Genomic DNA, 17,458 nt, shown 5'->3' with positions numbered 1-17,458 from the left:
CTTGAGATGTTGTTTCAATATATCTACATAATTATCCTCCCTCATGATGCCATCCATTTTGTGAAGTGCACCAGTCTCTCCTGCAGCAAAGCACCCCCACAACATGATGCTGCCACCCCCGTGCTTCACGGTTGGGATGGTGTTCTTCGGCTTGGCACACATTTGAATTGAAATGCATTCCAGGTGACTACCTCATGAATCTGGTTGAGGGTCTGCAAAGCTGCCATCAAGGCAAAGTGTGACTACTTTGAAGAATCTGATTTGTTTAACACTTTTTTGGTTACTACATGATTCCATATGTGTTATTTCATAGATTTGACGTCTTCACTATTATTCTACTATGTAGAAAAAACCCTTGAATGAGTAGGTGTGTCCAAACTTTTGACTGGTACTGTACATAACCACACCTAGACTCTATCCACTCGGGCCAGTACATGGACCCCATGCTTGTGAAGTTGTGGACCACACTGTAGATACATAACCAGCAGTCTTTGGTCTAGCTAGAGGTATACTCAACAAACTCCAACCACTTATTCTGCATGGTACAGTCTTTTTGGCAGGAAATGTAATAGTTGGCTGTGCATCCTTCTGGAAGCATGCATTGTCGCATGGTCAATCTGTACAGGGCATTTTTAGTTTCAAAACGGCCGTGATCCTTTGAACGTGTTCGGGGAGAGGAAACAACGAAGCACCGTTCAATGAAGGGAAGCGAAGTGGGCGGAGGGGCCATTTGTATGTGGAGCTTGGCAAAAGGCATCATTCATGGTTGACATAATTATAATCCAAACCCAACCTCCATTTACTCGTGACGCACTCAGGTTCCAAACTCTGAGACTGACTTTATGACAAATTATTCTATTTACATGTTGTAGTCCATTTTGACGCTAGAATAAATGTCTCTGACTTAATATTGATAACACATACGCTGTTTTCAAAGGGATTAGTTGTTTTTTAGGGGCAGTCGTTAATGTGATAAACAGATTTGTTTCTTTGCACTCCATGTATGGAACAATCTACAGAGTTCCCTACAACTGGATGTACTGGTGCCTCTCGGCAGTTCAAATTGTTGGTTGGGGACATCTTTGCTGAGGAATGTCAATGTGTTTCTTGAGTGTGTTTGTAATTTTGTATATTTGTATTATATTGTATTTTGACATTTGAGTACATGCTGAGCCAAGAGACCTTGGTTTCAATGGTGACTCCCTGTTAAAGGTCAAATAAATAAGTGACTTGGCTATACATGGTAATTACAGATAAGGTATACACATCAATGGATACATTTGGATAATAACACCACAAAGTACTGTGACTACATCTGTGCAACTCAAATGTGACCAGATACTTTGTTTCTTGGTAGGTATTTGCAAAAACAGTAACACGAGAATTTAAAAGGGACATCTAATTGGAACAGCATAACAAAAAATCTCAATAAAAACACAGAACTGATGCTACTGCCATGACAAAAGGTGGTGCCTAGAGATCCAGACAGTAGCTTGGCCGTGCAGACTGCCTTTTTAAGGAGTCCCCTAGGCAGCTTGAAAAACAACTAGGGGCTCTCCTTTAGGGGCCGGGTTCTATCTTCTCTTCCATCCATCCCTCCCAGATACAAAAGCAGAAACCATAGACAACTCCTTTGCGCTGCCCCTTTATTTTGTCTCTCTAAATAAGGCAGCCTTATCAGAGTTCCTGTCATTTCAGCCCCATTCCCAAACATCCCCTGCTCCGCTATGGCAGTGGGGAGCAGCAGGCATGCACATTCTTTTCCCTTGTATGGGTAAACGCCTGAGCTGGGCCAGCTCTGTTTGGGACAGCCGGGACAGGCGATTGGCCAGGGGAGGAGTGGGAGGGGCCGGTTAGCAGACTGATGCTTTAAACAAACTTTTCAGCAGGGCTGCCTGCTTCCCTTCCAACTAAACAGTGAGACCCAGACAAAGAGCAAGGAGGACTCCTGAAACAACTACTATTCCCTTGAAGCAAAGGTAAGATACGTTTTTTCTTCCATTTTGCCTTCTGTTTTAATGTTGTTTAGTTGAGAGGGATTTATGTTGGGATTAGATTTGTGGCACTTATATGGCATATATTATTTAACACATTAGCCAGAGTTGTATGGGAAACTGTCAACAGTGGTAAGAGCTGGGCTAAAGGTGGGGGTGGGATATGGTTTCTGAGTTCACCTTGTATGCCAAAAGTAACCGGTCATAGGTTTAGGGTCATCTGGAGTAGCGTCTCATCATGCCGGTGCTCTGTAAGTCCCCACAACTTGTGGAAGGAAGGCTTTACTAATGTACTCCCATCATCACACCAGATTAGACAGTGGAATTTCACCACTCTGTGACCCACAAAAACTCAGTCTCACATCTAATCTAAAGCCTGTCATGTTTTCGCTGTTTTCAGACAAGAGGTTGGTCAGGTTTGTTGGACTGCGTTGCGTTGTGAAACGACCCCAGTGCTGACCCCTCGGTAGTAGTAGTGACCTGTGGTGAGAGGTTAGGTGGTCAGGTCAAGACTGAGTGATTGACTGTCTGGTGACTAACAGTCTGAGTGAGGGATACATAGAGTGCATTGGGCAAGGATGAGGTACACCAATAAACAGTTATCAGAGAATAGCACAACACACAAACCAATGATTGAGTTGATCCTGAAACGTTTTCAACACCTCATCGGTGAGTCAGACAGTCGAGAGTGCTGAGGAATTCAATAGGTTTCAGAAGCAGTGAGGTCATTGGGGCGTAGAAATCCACTTGAATGTTACACAAAGGTTGGCAAACACAGGTTTCCAAGGTGGCTTCAGACTGAAGAGATTTAGTTAGTTGGGATTAGATGAGGGGGTTTGGACTAGACTAATTGATCCATTTTAACAGTTGTGCGAGCCGTCAATACAAGGGGATAGGGATCTCGTTGTCCCTTGCCCTCTGGAGTCACACAAGAATGTGAAAGATAACGGGAACATTCCAGAATTCCACCGATGAATGTTTACAGGAAGTCAGTTAACTTGGCCCTGAAAGTCACTTCTTCGAACAATCTCATTTTTGAACAGCCCCCTTTGTCATAGTGGTGTGTTATAAAGCTCTGGAAAAGAGGACTGTGAGAACTTCTGAGAAGAAACAATTGCCCCCTGGCCCAAAATCCTAATCATCTTCGAATTCCTTCATCCTCTGAAAAGGAGCTGGACAATGTTTTGTTTTGGGCTTCCTCACGTAGCAACAGGGAGAATTAGCAAACTTTCACACTCCCTCAGATCTCTGTTACCTCTGATGGCAAGCAGAGACCGAAACAGAGTAAAGTAACCAAACCTAATTAAAACAAACAAGCAACTGCTTGGAGTGCAATGCTGTGTGATTGTCGACTTTGTTAGTGAGGGCATAAGGTGCAAGTTTTACACACAGGCCTGTTTACTTCTACTGGGTCATATACAGTTGCTGGCTGATAGCAGTAAGGATGCTTTGCATTGGATATCTTGACCAGGTTGAAATGTGGTTACATATTACAGAGCAATGTCTGTTATTGCAGGTTCATCTAATTGGGAAAATGACTGTCCCTTTGTACCAGAAAGGGGGGAGAGAGAGCAATAAAGGACAGTGAAGATAGGCAAATGACGAGCCTTAGCTAACATGGCCTTCCTTGGAAGTCTGAGTATTGCCTCTGAAACCAACTTTGGAGAAATATTCTAACCACTCGTGGCTTATGAACTGGAAACAGTTACTTGTAACTAGAGGGTTCTGTAGAAACAAGTAATGCAATATGTTTACCTGTCCGCCTTCATATGTTCCAGTTGTTCCGTGTTAACAACCTCATCAAGTCTATGTCCAGAGCGGAGTTGCCCGCAACATACAAAGGTGGACTGGTAGACATATTACGTAACTTGTTTCTGCAGAATCCTCAAGTTACAAGTAACCGTGTTAACAACAAGTAGGGGTGAAACAGTAGATTTTTGTTTATAATACCTGAATTTGGACGATAAGAACGCTCATTTTAGTTGAAGTTTTATAACATTCTCCTGTTTGTTTTTTTGCCTGAACACAATCACTATTTAGTGTTCTACCATTCTACAACCTGCTATCACACGCACACACATTGTTCCAATCTACCCCTCAAAGTATTTGCAGTGCATTCCGAAAGTATCAGACCCCTTGACTTTTTCCACTTTGTTATACAGCCTTATTCTAAAATAGATTAAATCATTTTCCCCCTCAATCTACACACAATACCCAATGACAAACCCAAAACAGGTTTTTATACATTTTTTACACAAAACAAATTAAATTTTACATTTAAATAAGTATTCAGACTCTTTACTCAGTACTTTGTTGAAGCACCTTTGGCAGCGATTACAGCATCGACTCTTCTTGGGTATGATGGTACAAGCTTGGCACACTTGTATTTGGGGAGTTATTCCCATTCTTCTCTGCAGATCCTCTCAAGCACTGTCAGGTTGTATGGGGAGCATTGCTGCAAGTCTCTCCAGAGATGTTCAATTGGGTTCAAGTCCGGGCTCTGGCTGGGGTACTCAAGAACATTCAGAGATTTGTCACGAAGCCACTCTTGCGTTGTCTTGGCTGTGTGCTTAGGGTCATTGTCCTGTTAGAAGGTGAACATTCACCCCATTCTGAGGTTCTGAGTGCTCTGGGGCAGGTTTTCAGCAAGGATCACTCTGTACTGCTACATTCATCTTTCCCTCAATATTAACTAGTCCCCCAGTCCCTGCCACTGAAAAACATCCCCACATCGTGATGCTGCCACCACCATGCTTCACCGTAGGGATGGTGCCAGGTTTCCTCAAGAACATGAGGCTTGGCATTCAGGCCAAATAATCTTGTTTCCATTGGTCTGAGTTACATTTTGGCATTTTGGTCTGAGTTCCATTTAAGTACATTTTGGCAAATTCCAAGTGGGCTGTCATGTGTCTTTTCCTGAGGAGTGGCTTCTGTCTGGCCACTCTACCATAAAGGCCTGATTGGTGGAGTGCTACAGAGATGGGAGAACCTTCCAGAAGGACAACCATCTCCACGTAGGAACTCTGGAGCTCTGTCAGTGACCATCAGGTTATTGGTCACCTCCCTGCCCAAGTACCCTTCTCCCCCCTTTTGCTCAGTTTGGCCAGGTGGCTAGCTCTAGGAAGAGTCTCGGTGGTTCCAAACTTCTTCCATTTAAGAATGATGGTGGCCTCTGTGGACCTTCAATGCTGCAGAAACTTTTCAGTACCCTTCCCCAGATCTGTGCCTCGACGTAATCCTGTCTTGGAGCTCTAAGGACAATTCCTTCGACCACATGGCTTGGTTTTTGCTCTGACATACAATGTTGACTGTACGACCTTATATAGACAGGTGTGTGCCTTTCCAAATCATGTCCAATCAATTGAAATTACCACAGGTGGACTCCAATCAAGTTGTAAAAACATCTAAAGGATGATCAATGGAAAATTGAGCTCAATTTTGAGTCTCATAGCAAAGGGTCTGAATAATTATGTAAATAAGTTATGTTGTTTTTTGCTACAATTTCTAAAAACCTGTTTTCGCTTTGGCATTATGGGGTATTGTGTGTAGATTATTTATTTTTTAAATCCATTTTAGAATAAGGCTGTAACATAAAAAAAATGTGAACAAAGGGAAGGGGTCTGATTACTTTCCAAATGAACTGTATATCTCCTGTACTTAATGCCAGTAGAGAGAGAAACAATAGATACTCCATCAGTCACTGATTCAAATCCAACATATTTCTTTAATTACCTGTTCCTTCCTGCATGGCATTGGCCCTCTCATAATCAGCATTCTGAAGTGCCACCGCCCAGCAGCACTATCATCTCCGGTACACACTTCCTCAATGATGCACACTGAGCCCCGCGTGTGAGTGACAGGTCTAAATTCGTCCCGTTCTCCAGGAAAGCAGGTGGCCGTCTTTTGTCATCTTGACACTGTTCACTGCAGGTGACACTTTAGGGGTAGCACCACCGGTGTCTTCAGTGCATTGTGAGAGAAAGTATGATTTGGAGGTTGATGGCATGATCTTTCTCACAAATGCAGAGAAACTGAAGATGGAGGAAAGCACGACATATCAGTGAACATAACGGAATCGGACGATATTAGCTAAAAATGCCAACGTCAGTAACGACCCGATGTCTAGTTTAACGCCGATGTTAAAAACTGATGTCAAAGTTACCGTGCATACCTATATAATGTAGGTCCATGGCATAATGACGCAACATAATATTTTGCGCAACACTAACCTAAACTAGCCCACAATGTCTGCTTTCTGGATTGAGCAGTCAACAAGTCGAGCCGTCATTTGAAAAATAACATTTCAGCGAGACAACTTGAAAGCGAAGATAACAGACAGATCACCAACCACTATGGGGGTGTCACAGGGTTCAATTCTCGGGCCGACTCTTTCCTCTGTATATATCAATGATGTCACTCTTGCTGCTGGTGATTCTCTGATCCACCTCTACACAGACGACACCATTCTGTATACATCTGGCCCTTCTTTGGACACTGTGTTAACAAACATCCCAACGAGCTTCAATGCCATACAACACTCCTTGTAAAACTAAATGCATGCTCTTCAACCGATTGCTGCCTGCACCCGACCGACCAGCATCACTACTCTGGACGGTTCTGACTTAGAATATGTGGACAACTACAAACACCAAGGTGTCTGGTTAGACTGTAAACTCTCCTTCCAGACTCACATTAAGCATCTCCATTCCAAAATTATATCTAGAATTGGCTTCCTATTTCGCAGCAAAGCCTCCTTCACTCATGCTGCCAAACATACCCTCGTAAAACTGACTATCCTACCGATCCTTGACTTTGGCGATGTCATTTAGAAAATGGCCTCCAACACTCAGCAAATTGGATGTAGTCTATCACAGCGCCATCCGTTTTGTCACCAAAGCCCCATATACTACCCACCATTGCGACCTGTGCGCTCTCGTTGGCTGGTCCTCCCTACATATTCGTTGCCAAACCCTCATTTGCAACTGTTGGACTAATGATTACACCCTAGGTGTAGGTCAGCTAGACGCAGGCAACATTGTGCAAGAAGGTATTGAATGTGTCAAAGTTTGTCACCTTGATTACTCAAATCTCTCTCAACTGTGCACCTATGTTGTAAACTTCCAGTCATTGGCTAGGTTGTAGCAACCTCATGATGGTTATAGGGAGAATTTGAGTGTCATGTAGTTAGTAGCCTAAACCTATTCTATTTACATTGAGCTGGGTGAATGGAATATGAATGACAGTCATCCAATATGCTCTAATAGAAATAAGGTAATGCTTCTAAAAAAAAGAATGGTCCTCCATCTTAAACGGCACTGACCGTCACTAACTCATGTATGATCATTTAAAATGCACATCGTAATGACACCGATTGATTTAGTCTTGTAAAGAGTCACTGTCTACATTTTCACTTTATATACTCTTGTTGAGTGCCAAGCTTTATCCAAGAGCATTTTTCTCTAATTATTTTTTGGGACATTCCCCTTCGAACATTATGCAAGTCTCTATCTTTCATCTGACTAACTATCCATGTCCTATTCTGCAACCCGTAGGCCAATCCAACCGCCACCATGTCGAGCAAACGCGCAAAGGGGAAGACCACCAAGAAGCGCCCCCAGAGGGCCACGTCCAACGTGTTTGCCATGTTTGACCAGTCTCAGATCCAGGAGTTCAAGGAGGCCTTCAACATGATCGACCAGAACCGAGATGGCTTCATCGACAAGGAGGATCTGCACGATATGCTGGCCTCACTAGGTAAGACACGGGCCAAAGGGGAACCCATTGGAAACTGTTGTTAGAGGGTTGACTATATTCTAAACATCTCTTTTTCAGGACCCTGTCTTTCAAAGATAATGAATAAAAATCCAAATAACTTCACAAATCCTAATTAAAAAGGGTTTAAACACCGTTTCCCATGCTTGTTCAATGAACCATAAACAATTAATGAACATGCACCTGTGGAACGGTCGTTAAGACACTAACAGCTTACAGAGGGTAGGCAATTAAGGTCACAGTTATGAAAACTTAGGACACTAAAGAGACTTTTCTACTGACTGAAAAACACCAAAAGAAAGATGCCCAGGGTCCCTGCTCATCTGCGTGAATGTGTGGTGTGTCACAGCATCATCAGACTGAGCTGACTGTCATTGCAGGCAATCACAACGCTGTGCGTTACAGGGAAAACATCCCCCTCCCTCATGTGGTACCCTTCCTGCAGGCTCATCCTGACATGACCGTCCAGCATGACAATTCCACCAGCCATACTGCTCGTTCTGTGCGTGATTTCCTGCAAGACAGGAATGTCAGTGTTCTGCCATGGCCAGCGAAGAGCCCGGATCTCAATCCCATTGAGGTCTAGGACCGTTTGGATTGGAGGGTGAGGGCTAGGGCCATTCCCCCCCAGAAATGTCTGGGAACTTGCAGGTGCCTTGGTGGGAGAGTGTGGTAACATCTCACAGCAAGAACAGGCAAATCTGGTGCAGTCCATGAGGAGATGCACTGCAGTACTTAATGCAGCTGGTGGCCACACCAGTTACTGACTGTTACTTTTGATTTTGGCCCCCTTTGTTCAGGGACACATTATTAAATTTCTGTTAGTCACATGTCTGTGGAACTGTTTCAGCTTATGTCTCAGTTGTTGTATCTTGTTATGTTCATACAAATATTCACACATTTTAAGTTTGCTGAAAATAAACGCAGTTGACAGTGAGAGGATGTTTCTTTTTTTTGCTGAGTTTATATACAAGGCCTAAACATTCAACTCATGAGTTGAAAATCAAATTGGCCAAACCCCACACAATGTTGTGTTTGAGTGACAGGAAGTAGAATTTAATTCAGTGCAATTAAAATAAATTCCACTCAGTCAAGTCCATGCTAGGTAAAGCTCCGCCTTATCTCAGTTCACTGGTCACGATGGCAACACCCATCCGCAGCAGCTTTGATCATCCCTAAAGCTCAGTCATAGAACATGAGTTTCATTGAATCTCTATTGCAACAGAAATGCATTTCCCAGCTACTGTAAAATAGAGATAACAATAAGCAGGCAGATCAATAATAACATTTAACCATAATCTACCAAAAAACAAAGCCTGACCTAATTAATCAATGGCTACTGTTGAACAAAATTCAGATTTGACTACTTAAAGACATGCTCCAGAACTTTGGCGATATCTAAGTATTTTTTAAACCTTCCACTTTGGGCTGGATGTGTCAATGTGTAGTTCATACATGAATATTCTATGAGCAGAATTACTGTCTTACCTTGTTTGAAAGCAACTGTTTTTCTGTAAACTGTGCAGCGCCATTTTCCCCCACGTACGGTTGGCCAGCCCCCTAGAAATTTGAGTTCAGCCCCTCGCCATATGAGTGACAGCTAGCAAGAGGAACATCATGCACCCACAGCAGAGCGAGAGAGAGCAACGATGTGGTGCACATATCTGCAGTGTGAAATAGTATGCAATTTTCGGGAACCACTTTTGGCTTGTGAAGCTACTTTCAGAACTACCAGCTAAAAAGTATTCAAAAGACCGGAGAAGCGCTGAAATGTTGACCATGGTGTGTGTGTTTTGTTGTGTTCCTCAGGTAAGAACCCATCTGATGAGTACCTGGAGGGGATGATGGCTGAGGCGCCGGGGCCCATCAACTTCACCATGTTCCTCACTATGTTTGGAGAGCGCCTCAACGGCACCGACCCCGAGGACGTCATCCGCAACGCCTTCGCCTGCTTCGATGAGGAAGGCTCTGGTGAGACACACAAACACAAGCACACACAAACACTCTCCAATGTCAACCCCTAGCCTCCACCATAACAACAACATCAAACGCTAAAAATGAAAAACAGATGGGAAAATTATAGGAATTTAATGATACACAGATATGCATCAGTCCCCGGTTCATATGTTTAAAGTTGAACTATGCAGAAAATTCTCCACCTTTTCCTGGTTGCTAAAAATCTAATTTCAGTTTATGTAACAAAATAAGCTAGTCTAATGTAGAGAATCGTTGTACCTAAACTGCTGTGAAATATATTTTCCATAACCAAAAATATTGTTTCAGCTGTTTGAAGCTGGTGTACAAAACCAAAAGTAAAAGAAGCAAAAACAAAACTTAAGAACCAGAAGCATAGAAATAGTGCACATAACAGATCTACTGCTTCTTAAGACCTACTTTCAAGTAGGATGACAGATCAATAACTGACATTTCTATGTGAATTTGGTCAGCTCACCCAAAAAGTTACATATTGCTACTTTAAAAGGCCCACCTCAGAGGAAGTTGCTGCAACTATGGAGTAATTCCTGTCGGTTGAAAAACATTATTTCAGAAAATGACTACCTGTCACGCGCAGGAATACATAACAGGGGTTTTTATTTTCTCCACCCAAACAAAGAGCGAAGTATAAACCTCTAAATAATACACGGGACGAGACCCGTAAAAAGAAAAGTGCACAGTAACACGTAGCATGGAAGCCGATACAACAGCACAGGTGCTCACAAGACCAACGGACATGGTAACAATAACCAACAAGGACAATGGGGACCAGAGGGCCCATATATAACATACTAATCAGGGGGAATGGGAACCAGGTATGCATAATGAGACAAGACAGTCCGGGGTTGGTGATAATGAATCCAGTTCAGTGACGCCTAGAAGGCCGGTGACGTAGACCTCCGGGAATGAGCAGCAGTACCGGGGATCAGTGACACTACCAGCCTACCTGTCAAGAGATGAGCCTCAGCTAAACCGTGCCTATATGAGCTGTTGATAGCTATGTATCAATGCATTATCTAAATTGCGGCCGCAAATCCGTCATAGAAATAGAAAGATTATTGCTGGTAATATGGATAAAGTAACTACTGAACGGTTCTTCTTCTTTAAAGTTTTATGGCAGACGACACCTATTGGTGTATTGCCCCGCCTACTGTACAGGGTATTGAAATAAAACAAAAATAATATATTCAATTGCGGGAAGGGATAATACAAAAATAAGTCAAAATAACCATCCCACTCCTTCAGTCACATACAAATCACAAACCTACTCAGGCTCAGGTGCCTGTGAGGACGGAGCATTCATCGACAGGATTCCTTGTAAAGCCTGCAGAAAAGTAACCAAAAAACACTCAGCAGCACTCACAATGATGCCTATCTTCTCTGTGCAGTTGATAACCAAAGTAATAAATGCTACAAAGTCCACTTTCTTAACATGCAACATGTCAGGATCCCTCTGTTGACAAGGAACATTATCTTGTGTCTCTACTCCAACTACCATTTCTTATTGAACTTCACGCCTTTCTTCCATTCTTCTCAATGCCACCGGATAGGAGAAATTCTGGACAGACCTTATTCTTGCCACCTCTGTCTCCGTCACCCTAACAGGACACTTCAGAAATTCAGGTGCATGTTCACCACCACATTTGCAGCATTTAGGCTCAGCTGGCATATAATACTCCTCCTGTCTACATACTAGAGGTCGACCGATTAATCGGAATGGTAATCCGCACTTTTGGATCATGGCCGATTACATTGCACTCCACAAGGAGACTGCGTTGCAGGCTGACTACTTGTTATGCGAGTGCAGCAAGGAGCCAAGGTAAGGTGCTAGCTAGCAATAAACGTATCTTATGAAAAACAATCAATCTTAACATAATCACTAGTTAACTACACATGGTTGATGATATTACTAGTTTATCTAGCTTGTCCTGCGTTGCATATAATCGATGCGGTGCCTGTTCATTTATCATTGAATCATAGCCTACTTCGCCAAACGGGTGATTTAACAAGCGCATTAGCTAAAAAAGCACTGTCGTTGCACCAATGTGTACCTAACCATAAACATCAATGCCTTTCTTAAAATCAATACACACATATATATTTTTAAACCTGCATATTTAGTTAATGTTGCCTGCTAACATGAATTTATTTTAACTAGGGAAATTGAGTCACTTCTCTTGCAACAGAGTCAGGGTATATGCAGCAGTTTGGGCCGCCTGGCTCGTTGCAAACTGTGTGAAGACTATTTCTTCCTAACAAAGACAGCCAACTTCGCCAAACGGGGGAAATATGCACGAATGTACCTGACCATAAACATCAATGCCTTTCTTAAAATCAATACACAGAAGTATATATTTTTTAAACCTGCATATTTAGTTAAAAGAAATCCAGACAAGAAAAAATCTTGTCCCATCATAGCAGATTTATCACTGTCCAACTGTAAGAATATTCCGAAGATAAATACACAACGCAGAGGACGAGAGGTCAATAGAGTACTAACGATCAATGGAAATAGTGTTTTTTTCCTGCAATATCAACGGGCCAGTGACATGGGAGGAATTTCAGTCCGGGACTCATAGCAAGTTCTCATTGGCCCAAATTGTTTATACATTGAATCTGAAATAAGATACTTGTTATTTGGCCATTGGTCTCCTTCTCTCACAGGAGAGAATCACTGAGGACAGGGGAGCATGAACATCTACCTCCCCACATGATTTGTTCTCTTTGAATAAACCTGTTTTCCTCCCCTTGATTTGCTTTGGAGTCTGTGTTATTGAAGAGTAACATCAACTGCTAATAATACCATCCAACTAAGGTGCACAGTTTTAGCTGGTTAGGTTAGCCCAGTGGTTCTCAAACCTCTCCTCTGAGACCCCCAGACATTTCACAATTTTGTTTTAGCCCTGAAATAGTTTATCTGATTCACATTAATCAAGGTTAAGTTGATATGTTGAATCAGGTGTGCTAGTTCTGGAATAGATCAAATACATGAACTGTCTGAGGGTCCCCAAGGAGAGGTTTGAGAACCACTGGGTTAGCCTAACAGATTAGGAAATCTCTGGGCCACAGGGAAACAAATCTTGAAATTTCGACTTACACTGAACAAAAAATATAAACGCAACATGTATGGTGTTGGTCCAATGTTTCCTGAGCTGAAATAAGAGCCCAGAAATGTTCCATACGCACAAAAATATTATTTCTTTCAAATGTTTACATCCCCGTTAGTGAGCATTTCTCCTTTGCCAAGACTATCCATCCACCTGACAGGGGTGGCATATCAAGAAGCTGATTAAACAGCATGATCATTACACAGGTGCACCTTGTGCTGGGGACAATAAAAGGCCACTCTAAAATGTGCAGTTTTGTCACACAATGCCACGGATGTCTCAAGTTTTGAAGGAGTGTGCAATTGGCATGCTGACTGCAGGAATGTCCACCAGAGCTGTTATACAGATAATTGAATGGTCATTTCTATATCATAAGCCGCCTCCAACGTTGTTTTAGAGAATTTGGCAGTACAACAGCAGACCACGTGTAACCATGCCAGCCAAGGATCTCCACATCCGGCTTCTTCACCTGCTGGATCGTCTGAGACCAGCCAACCAGACAGCTGATGAAACTGGGTTTGCACGACAGAATAATTTCTGCACAAACTGTCAGAAACTGTCTCATGAACGCTCATCTGCGTCCTCACCAGGGCCTTGACCTGACTGCAGTTCAGCACCATGGCCGACTTCAGTGGGCATATGCTCACCTTTGATGGCCAGTGGCATGCTGGAGAAGTGTGCTCTTCACGGATGAATCCCGGTTTCAACTGTACTGGGGCAGATGGCAGACAGCATATATGTCGTCATGTGGGCGAGCAGTTTGCTGATTCCAATGTTTTTAACAGAGTCGCCATGGTGAGGTTATGGTATGGGCAGGCATAAGCTACGGACAACGAACAAAATTGCATTTTATCAATGCCAATTTAAATGCACAGAGTTACCCTGTCGAGATCCTGAGGCCCACTGTCGTGCCATTCATCCGCCGCCATCGTCTCATGTTTCAGCATGATAATGCACTGCCCCATGTCGCAAGGACCTGCACACAAAAATGTCCCAGTTCTTCCATGGCCTGCATACTCAGACATGTCAGCCATTGACCATGTTTGGGATGCTCTGAATCGACGTGTATGACAGTTCCCCACCAATATCCAGCAACATCGCACAGAAGAGGAGTGGGACAACATCCCATAGGTCACAATCAACAGCCTGATCAACTCTATGCGAATAAGAACAGATATAGTCTTTTTCTGATCCACACCACTCTTATTTTAAGGTATCTGTGACCAATAGATGCATATCTGTATTCCCAGTCATGTGAAATCCATAGATTAGGGCAGTGTTTCCCAAACTTGGTCCTGGGGACCCCAAGGGGTGCACAATTTAGTTTTTGCCCTACACTCTTAGAAAAAAGGTGCTATCTAGAACCTAAAATAGTTATTTGGCTATCCCCATTGGAGAACCCTTTGAAGAACCCATTTGGTTCCAGGTAGAACCCTTTTGGGTTCCATGTAAAACTCTTTCCACAGAGGGATCTACCTGGAACCAAAAAGGCTTCTCCTAAATGAAGAGCCGAAGAACCCTTTTTGGAAGCCTTTTTTTTTAGAGTGTGGCACTACACAGCTGATTCAAATAATCAACTCATCATTAAGCTTTGATTATTTAATCAAATGTGTAGTGCTGGGGCAAAAAATCTAAACGTGCACCCATTGGGGTCCCCGGGAACGAGTTTGGGAAACACTAGAGTAGGGCTGATTTTGATTTCCTCATATGAACTGTAACTCAGTAAAATCTTAGAAATTGTTGCATGTTGCGTTTTTACATGTTTTTTTCAGTGTAGGATGTTAAAATTTGTAGATAGTATCGACATTGAAACTTTTTTTGTGTCGAATCTATGTATGGCCTTCCATACATAGATTCACTGATCTGTAAAGGAGAAGCTCTAAGTAAAATTCCAAAAGATCTACCATTCGCCTTTGAGACGGTAAAAATCCCAAAGTCATTATATTAATGGCTAAATGACATGCACATTTATTTTTCAATGGCCCCGGAGAAGAAGACTGACGTTTTACATGTCCCCAACCGATTGTTTTTTTTGTTCATTTATTTCCGTTGTTTGTAACTATTTTTTAAAAACTTATTCTGTACATAAATGTTGCCGTTACTGTCTCTTATGACCGGAAATAACTTCTGGACATCAGGACTGCGATTACTCACCACGGACTGGCAGAATCCTTTTTATTCCTTTAACGAGTCTAACGCAAATTATATACTGCTTTCTCGGGAACAGGCCCAGATCCCTGTGATTTGCGTGGAGAAAAAGGGGCCCGAGGGCTGGCTGCCTTCTGAGAAGTCGTAGGCGATCAAATAAAACCCCACTTCCTTCCATTCTGCTAGCACACACACACACTTCTTAAACTGAGGGCTAATCAATTGTGAGAAGTTATCCCATCAGCAGCGATATTCATTTAAAATGGAAAATGAATTTGTTCATGCAAAAAATTTAGTGCATCGAATCGTATTGAACCGAATCGCATCAATTCCTCCTCCGAATTGTTTCAAAATGAAACGTATCGTATCCGAGCCCATGTATCTAGATGCTTATTGAACCGCTCATGAAAGGCGCGATGCACATCCCTAGAAAATTACAAACCCAATTAGTTTGGTCCAGATGTAGGTTGTGCAAAGTCGTCATTGTAGCCTGGTCTAGATCTGAAGCTAGAGCTGATCAACCCTCCTTAGCACATACAGATCTGGACCACAGGACCAGAGATATACAGGCTACAGCCCATTATCTTGGAAAGAGAATCCACGAGGCTGAGTCCACGAGGCTGAGTCCCAGATCTGTTTGTGCTGTATTACTCCATTGCTGGCATGACAATGACAATACTAGGAGTCTGCTAAGTGACACAGGCCCAATAACTCTCCCCTGTTTGCAGGGGTGATCCACGAGGACCACCTGAGGGAGCTGCTGACGACCATGGGTGACCGCTTCACCGACGAGGAGGTGGACGAGCTGTTTCGCGAGGCGCCCATCGACAAGAAGGGCAACTTCAACTATGCCGAGTTCACTCGCATCCTCAAACACGGCGCCAAGGACAAGGATGACATGTAGAGAGACAGGCGACTGCCTCGCGGCCCACACACATACAGTGCTTTCTAGCTGGGATGGACTCCTCTTCAGTGAGTTTTATTGTCAATGGTGATTATCCATTGAGGTGGAGTGTATCTCAGCTAAATGCATCTTAACAAGTCTTTAGTGGCTTCGTCTCCATATGTCCTCTCTGTAATTCGTAGTCTCTCATAAATCAGTGCAGATGAAGGAAAGGTGACAAAGTGGTAGGAAGCCGTGTTAGACTTATAAGATGCACTGAACACCTTTGTGTGTGTGTGTACTGGCCAAGTTTACCTCTCCTTCTCTCACATCAGCACCAGCACTGCCTTTGTAAGAAACTGCACCTTCTATCCAGGAGCTGTGTTGGAAAACCACATTTTAAAATGACTATTTTGTTCTATTCATGTAATGTTTATGACAATCAAAGCAGGTTATAGTTTACCCTCATTGCTTAAATGCTTATTATTCCACCTTTTGTTTGACATGTTGCTCGTCGTATCCCCTTGTCAGCTGGTCAGGTCTATTCTAACTATGCCTGCATTGATGCATCAAAATCATTCAAGTTGGAACACTCAACATGAATGTTGCTGAAGGATTGGACATGTTAAAAAAAAAAGAAGCCAGGGGCAACGTTGTGGAGGAAGTCAGCCTTGAAATTGTGTTTTGCCGAGCAAAGTCTTATGCGTTGCCCTTCCAAGGAGGATGAAGAGCAGAAGGAAATGGTCGTTTGGGTTGAAATGTTGTGGAAAAGTAGCATGCCTGTAAAGAACCAACGAAGGACCCTTGTTTAAAAAAAATATAGTTTAAAGTCATGTGTCCTTTATTCCAAGATGAAGAGTTGTTTCAATGTCCTGCTGCATTCAGTGCAGCAGCTGTATACCTTTTATATTCTGTATTGGAGAAAATAAAAGACCAAAAGTACCGATTTGATTTCCTCACATTGCAGTTTTGACACCATTTTGACAAGTGATAAAATGAAGTAGGTCCACTAGAATGAAACACTGGATCCCACTTGGGAACGGGTTTAGTAAAAAGCGGCAGATAGTGTTTCAAGAGCCACTGAGCCTTTAAGGTCAATAACATCTAGATATCTAAAAGGGCTGTCGTTCTCTCGTTGTACCGTATACGCTGCGAGTCAGGAACCAGATGCAAAAGGTGAGTTTAATAAGAATCCTAAAGATAAAAACAGGAGAAGTGTACAGAACGTGAACAAAACCAATACTGATGACTGGGGGATAAATAAAAGGGTGAGAACCAGGGTGATGATGAGGGCCAGGTGTGCGTAACTATTGCCAAGACCGGTAGTTCGTAGACCGGCAACGTAGGTGTTTCTGGGTCTGGGTGTTTCAGCAACGGGCATTCATTTAACTCTGTTTTAAAAATCAGCATTGGTCTCATGGTGAAATCCCTCAGTTTCATTCCTCTCCAGCAGAGTTTGAATGGACACGTGTATCTTTGTAGTGACTTGGTGTATTGCACAGGAGGTTGGTGGCACCTAATTTGGGAGGACAGACTAGCAATTATGGGTGGAGCGGAAT

General features: G+C 42.9%; 1 protein-coding gene across 1 annotated transcript; it reads left to right on the top strand.

The window, feature by feature from the left end:
- The first annotated feature begins 1,820 nt into the window (after positions 1-1,820).
- LOC118388998 (myosin regulatory light polypeptide 9) lies at positions 1,821-16,841 on the top strand. Its single transcript, XM_035778649.2, has 4 exons — positions 1,821-1,979; positions 7,547-7,748; positions 9,576-9,737; positions 15,745-16,841. The coding sequence occupies exons 2-4, from the start codon at positions 7,565-7,567 to the stop codon at positions 15,918-15,920; spliced, it is 522 nt and encodes a 173-aa protein (XP_035634542.1). The 5' UTR covers positions 1,821-1,979; positions 7,547-7,564; the 3' UTR covers positions 15,921-16,841.
- The last annotated feature ends 617 nt before the right edge of the window (positions 16,842-17,458 follow it).

The sequence above is a fragment of the Oncorhynchus keta genome, chromosome 10 (genome assembly GCF_023373465.1).
Source record: "Oncorhynchus keta strain PuntledgeMale-10-30-2019 chromosome 10, Oket_V2, whole genome shotgun sequence".
Lineage (NCBI taxonomy): Eukaryota > Metazoa > Chordata > Actinopteri > Salmoniformes > Salmonidae > Oncorhynchus > Oncorhynchus keta.
This window is presented reverse-complemented; position numbering and strand designations above follow the sequence as displayed.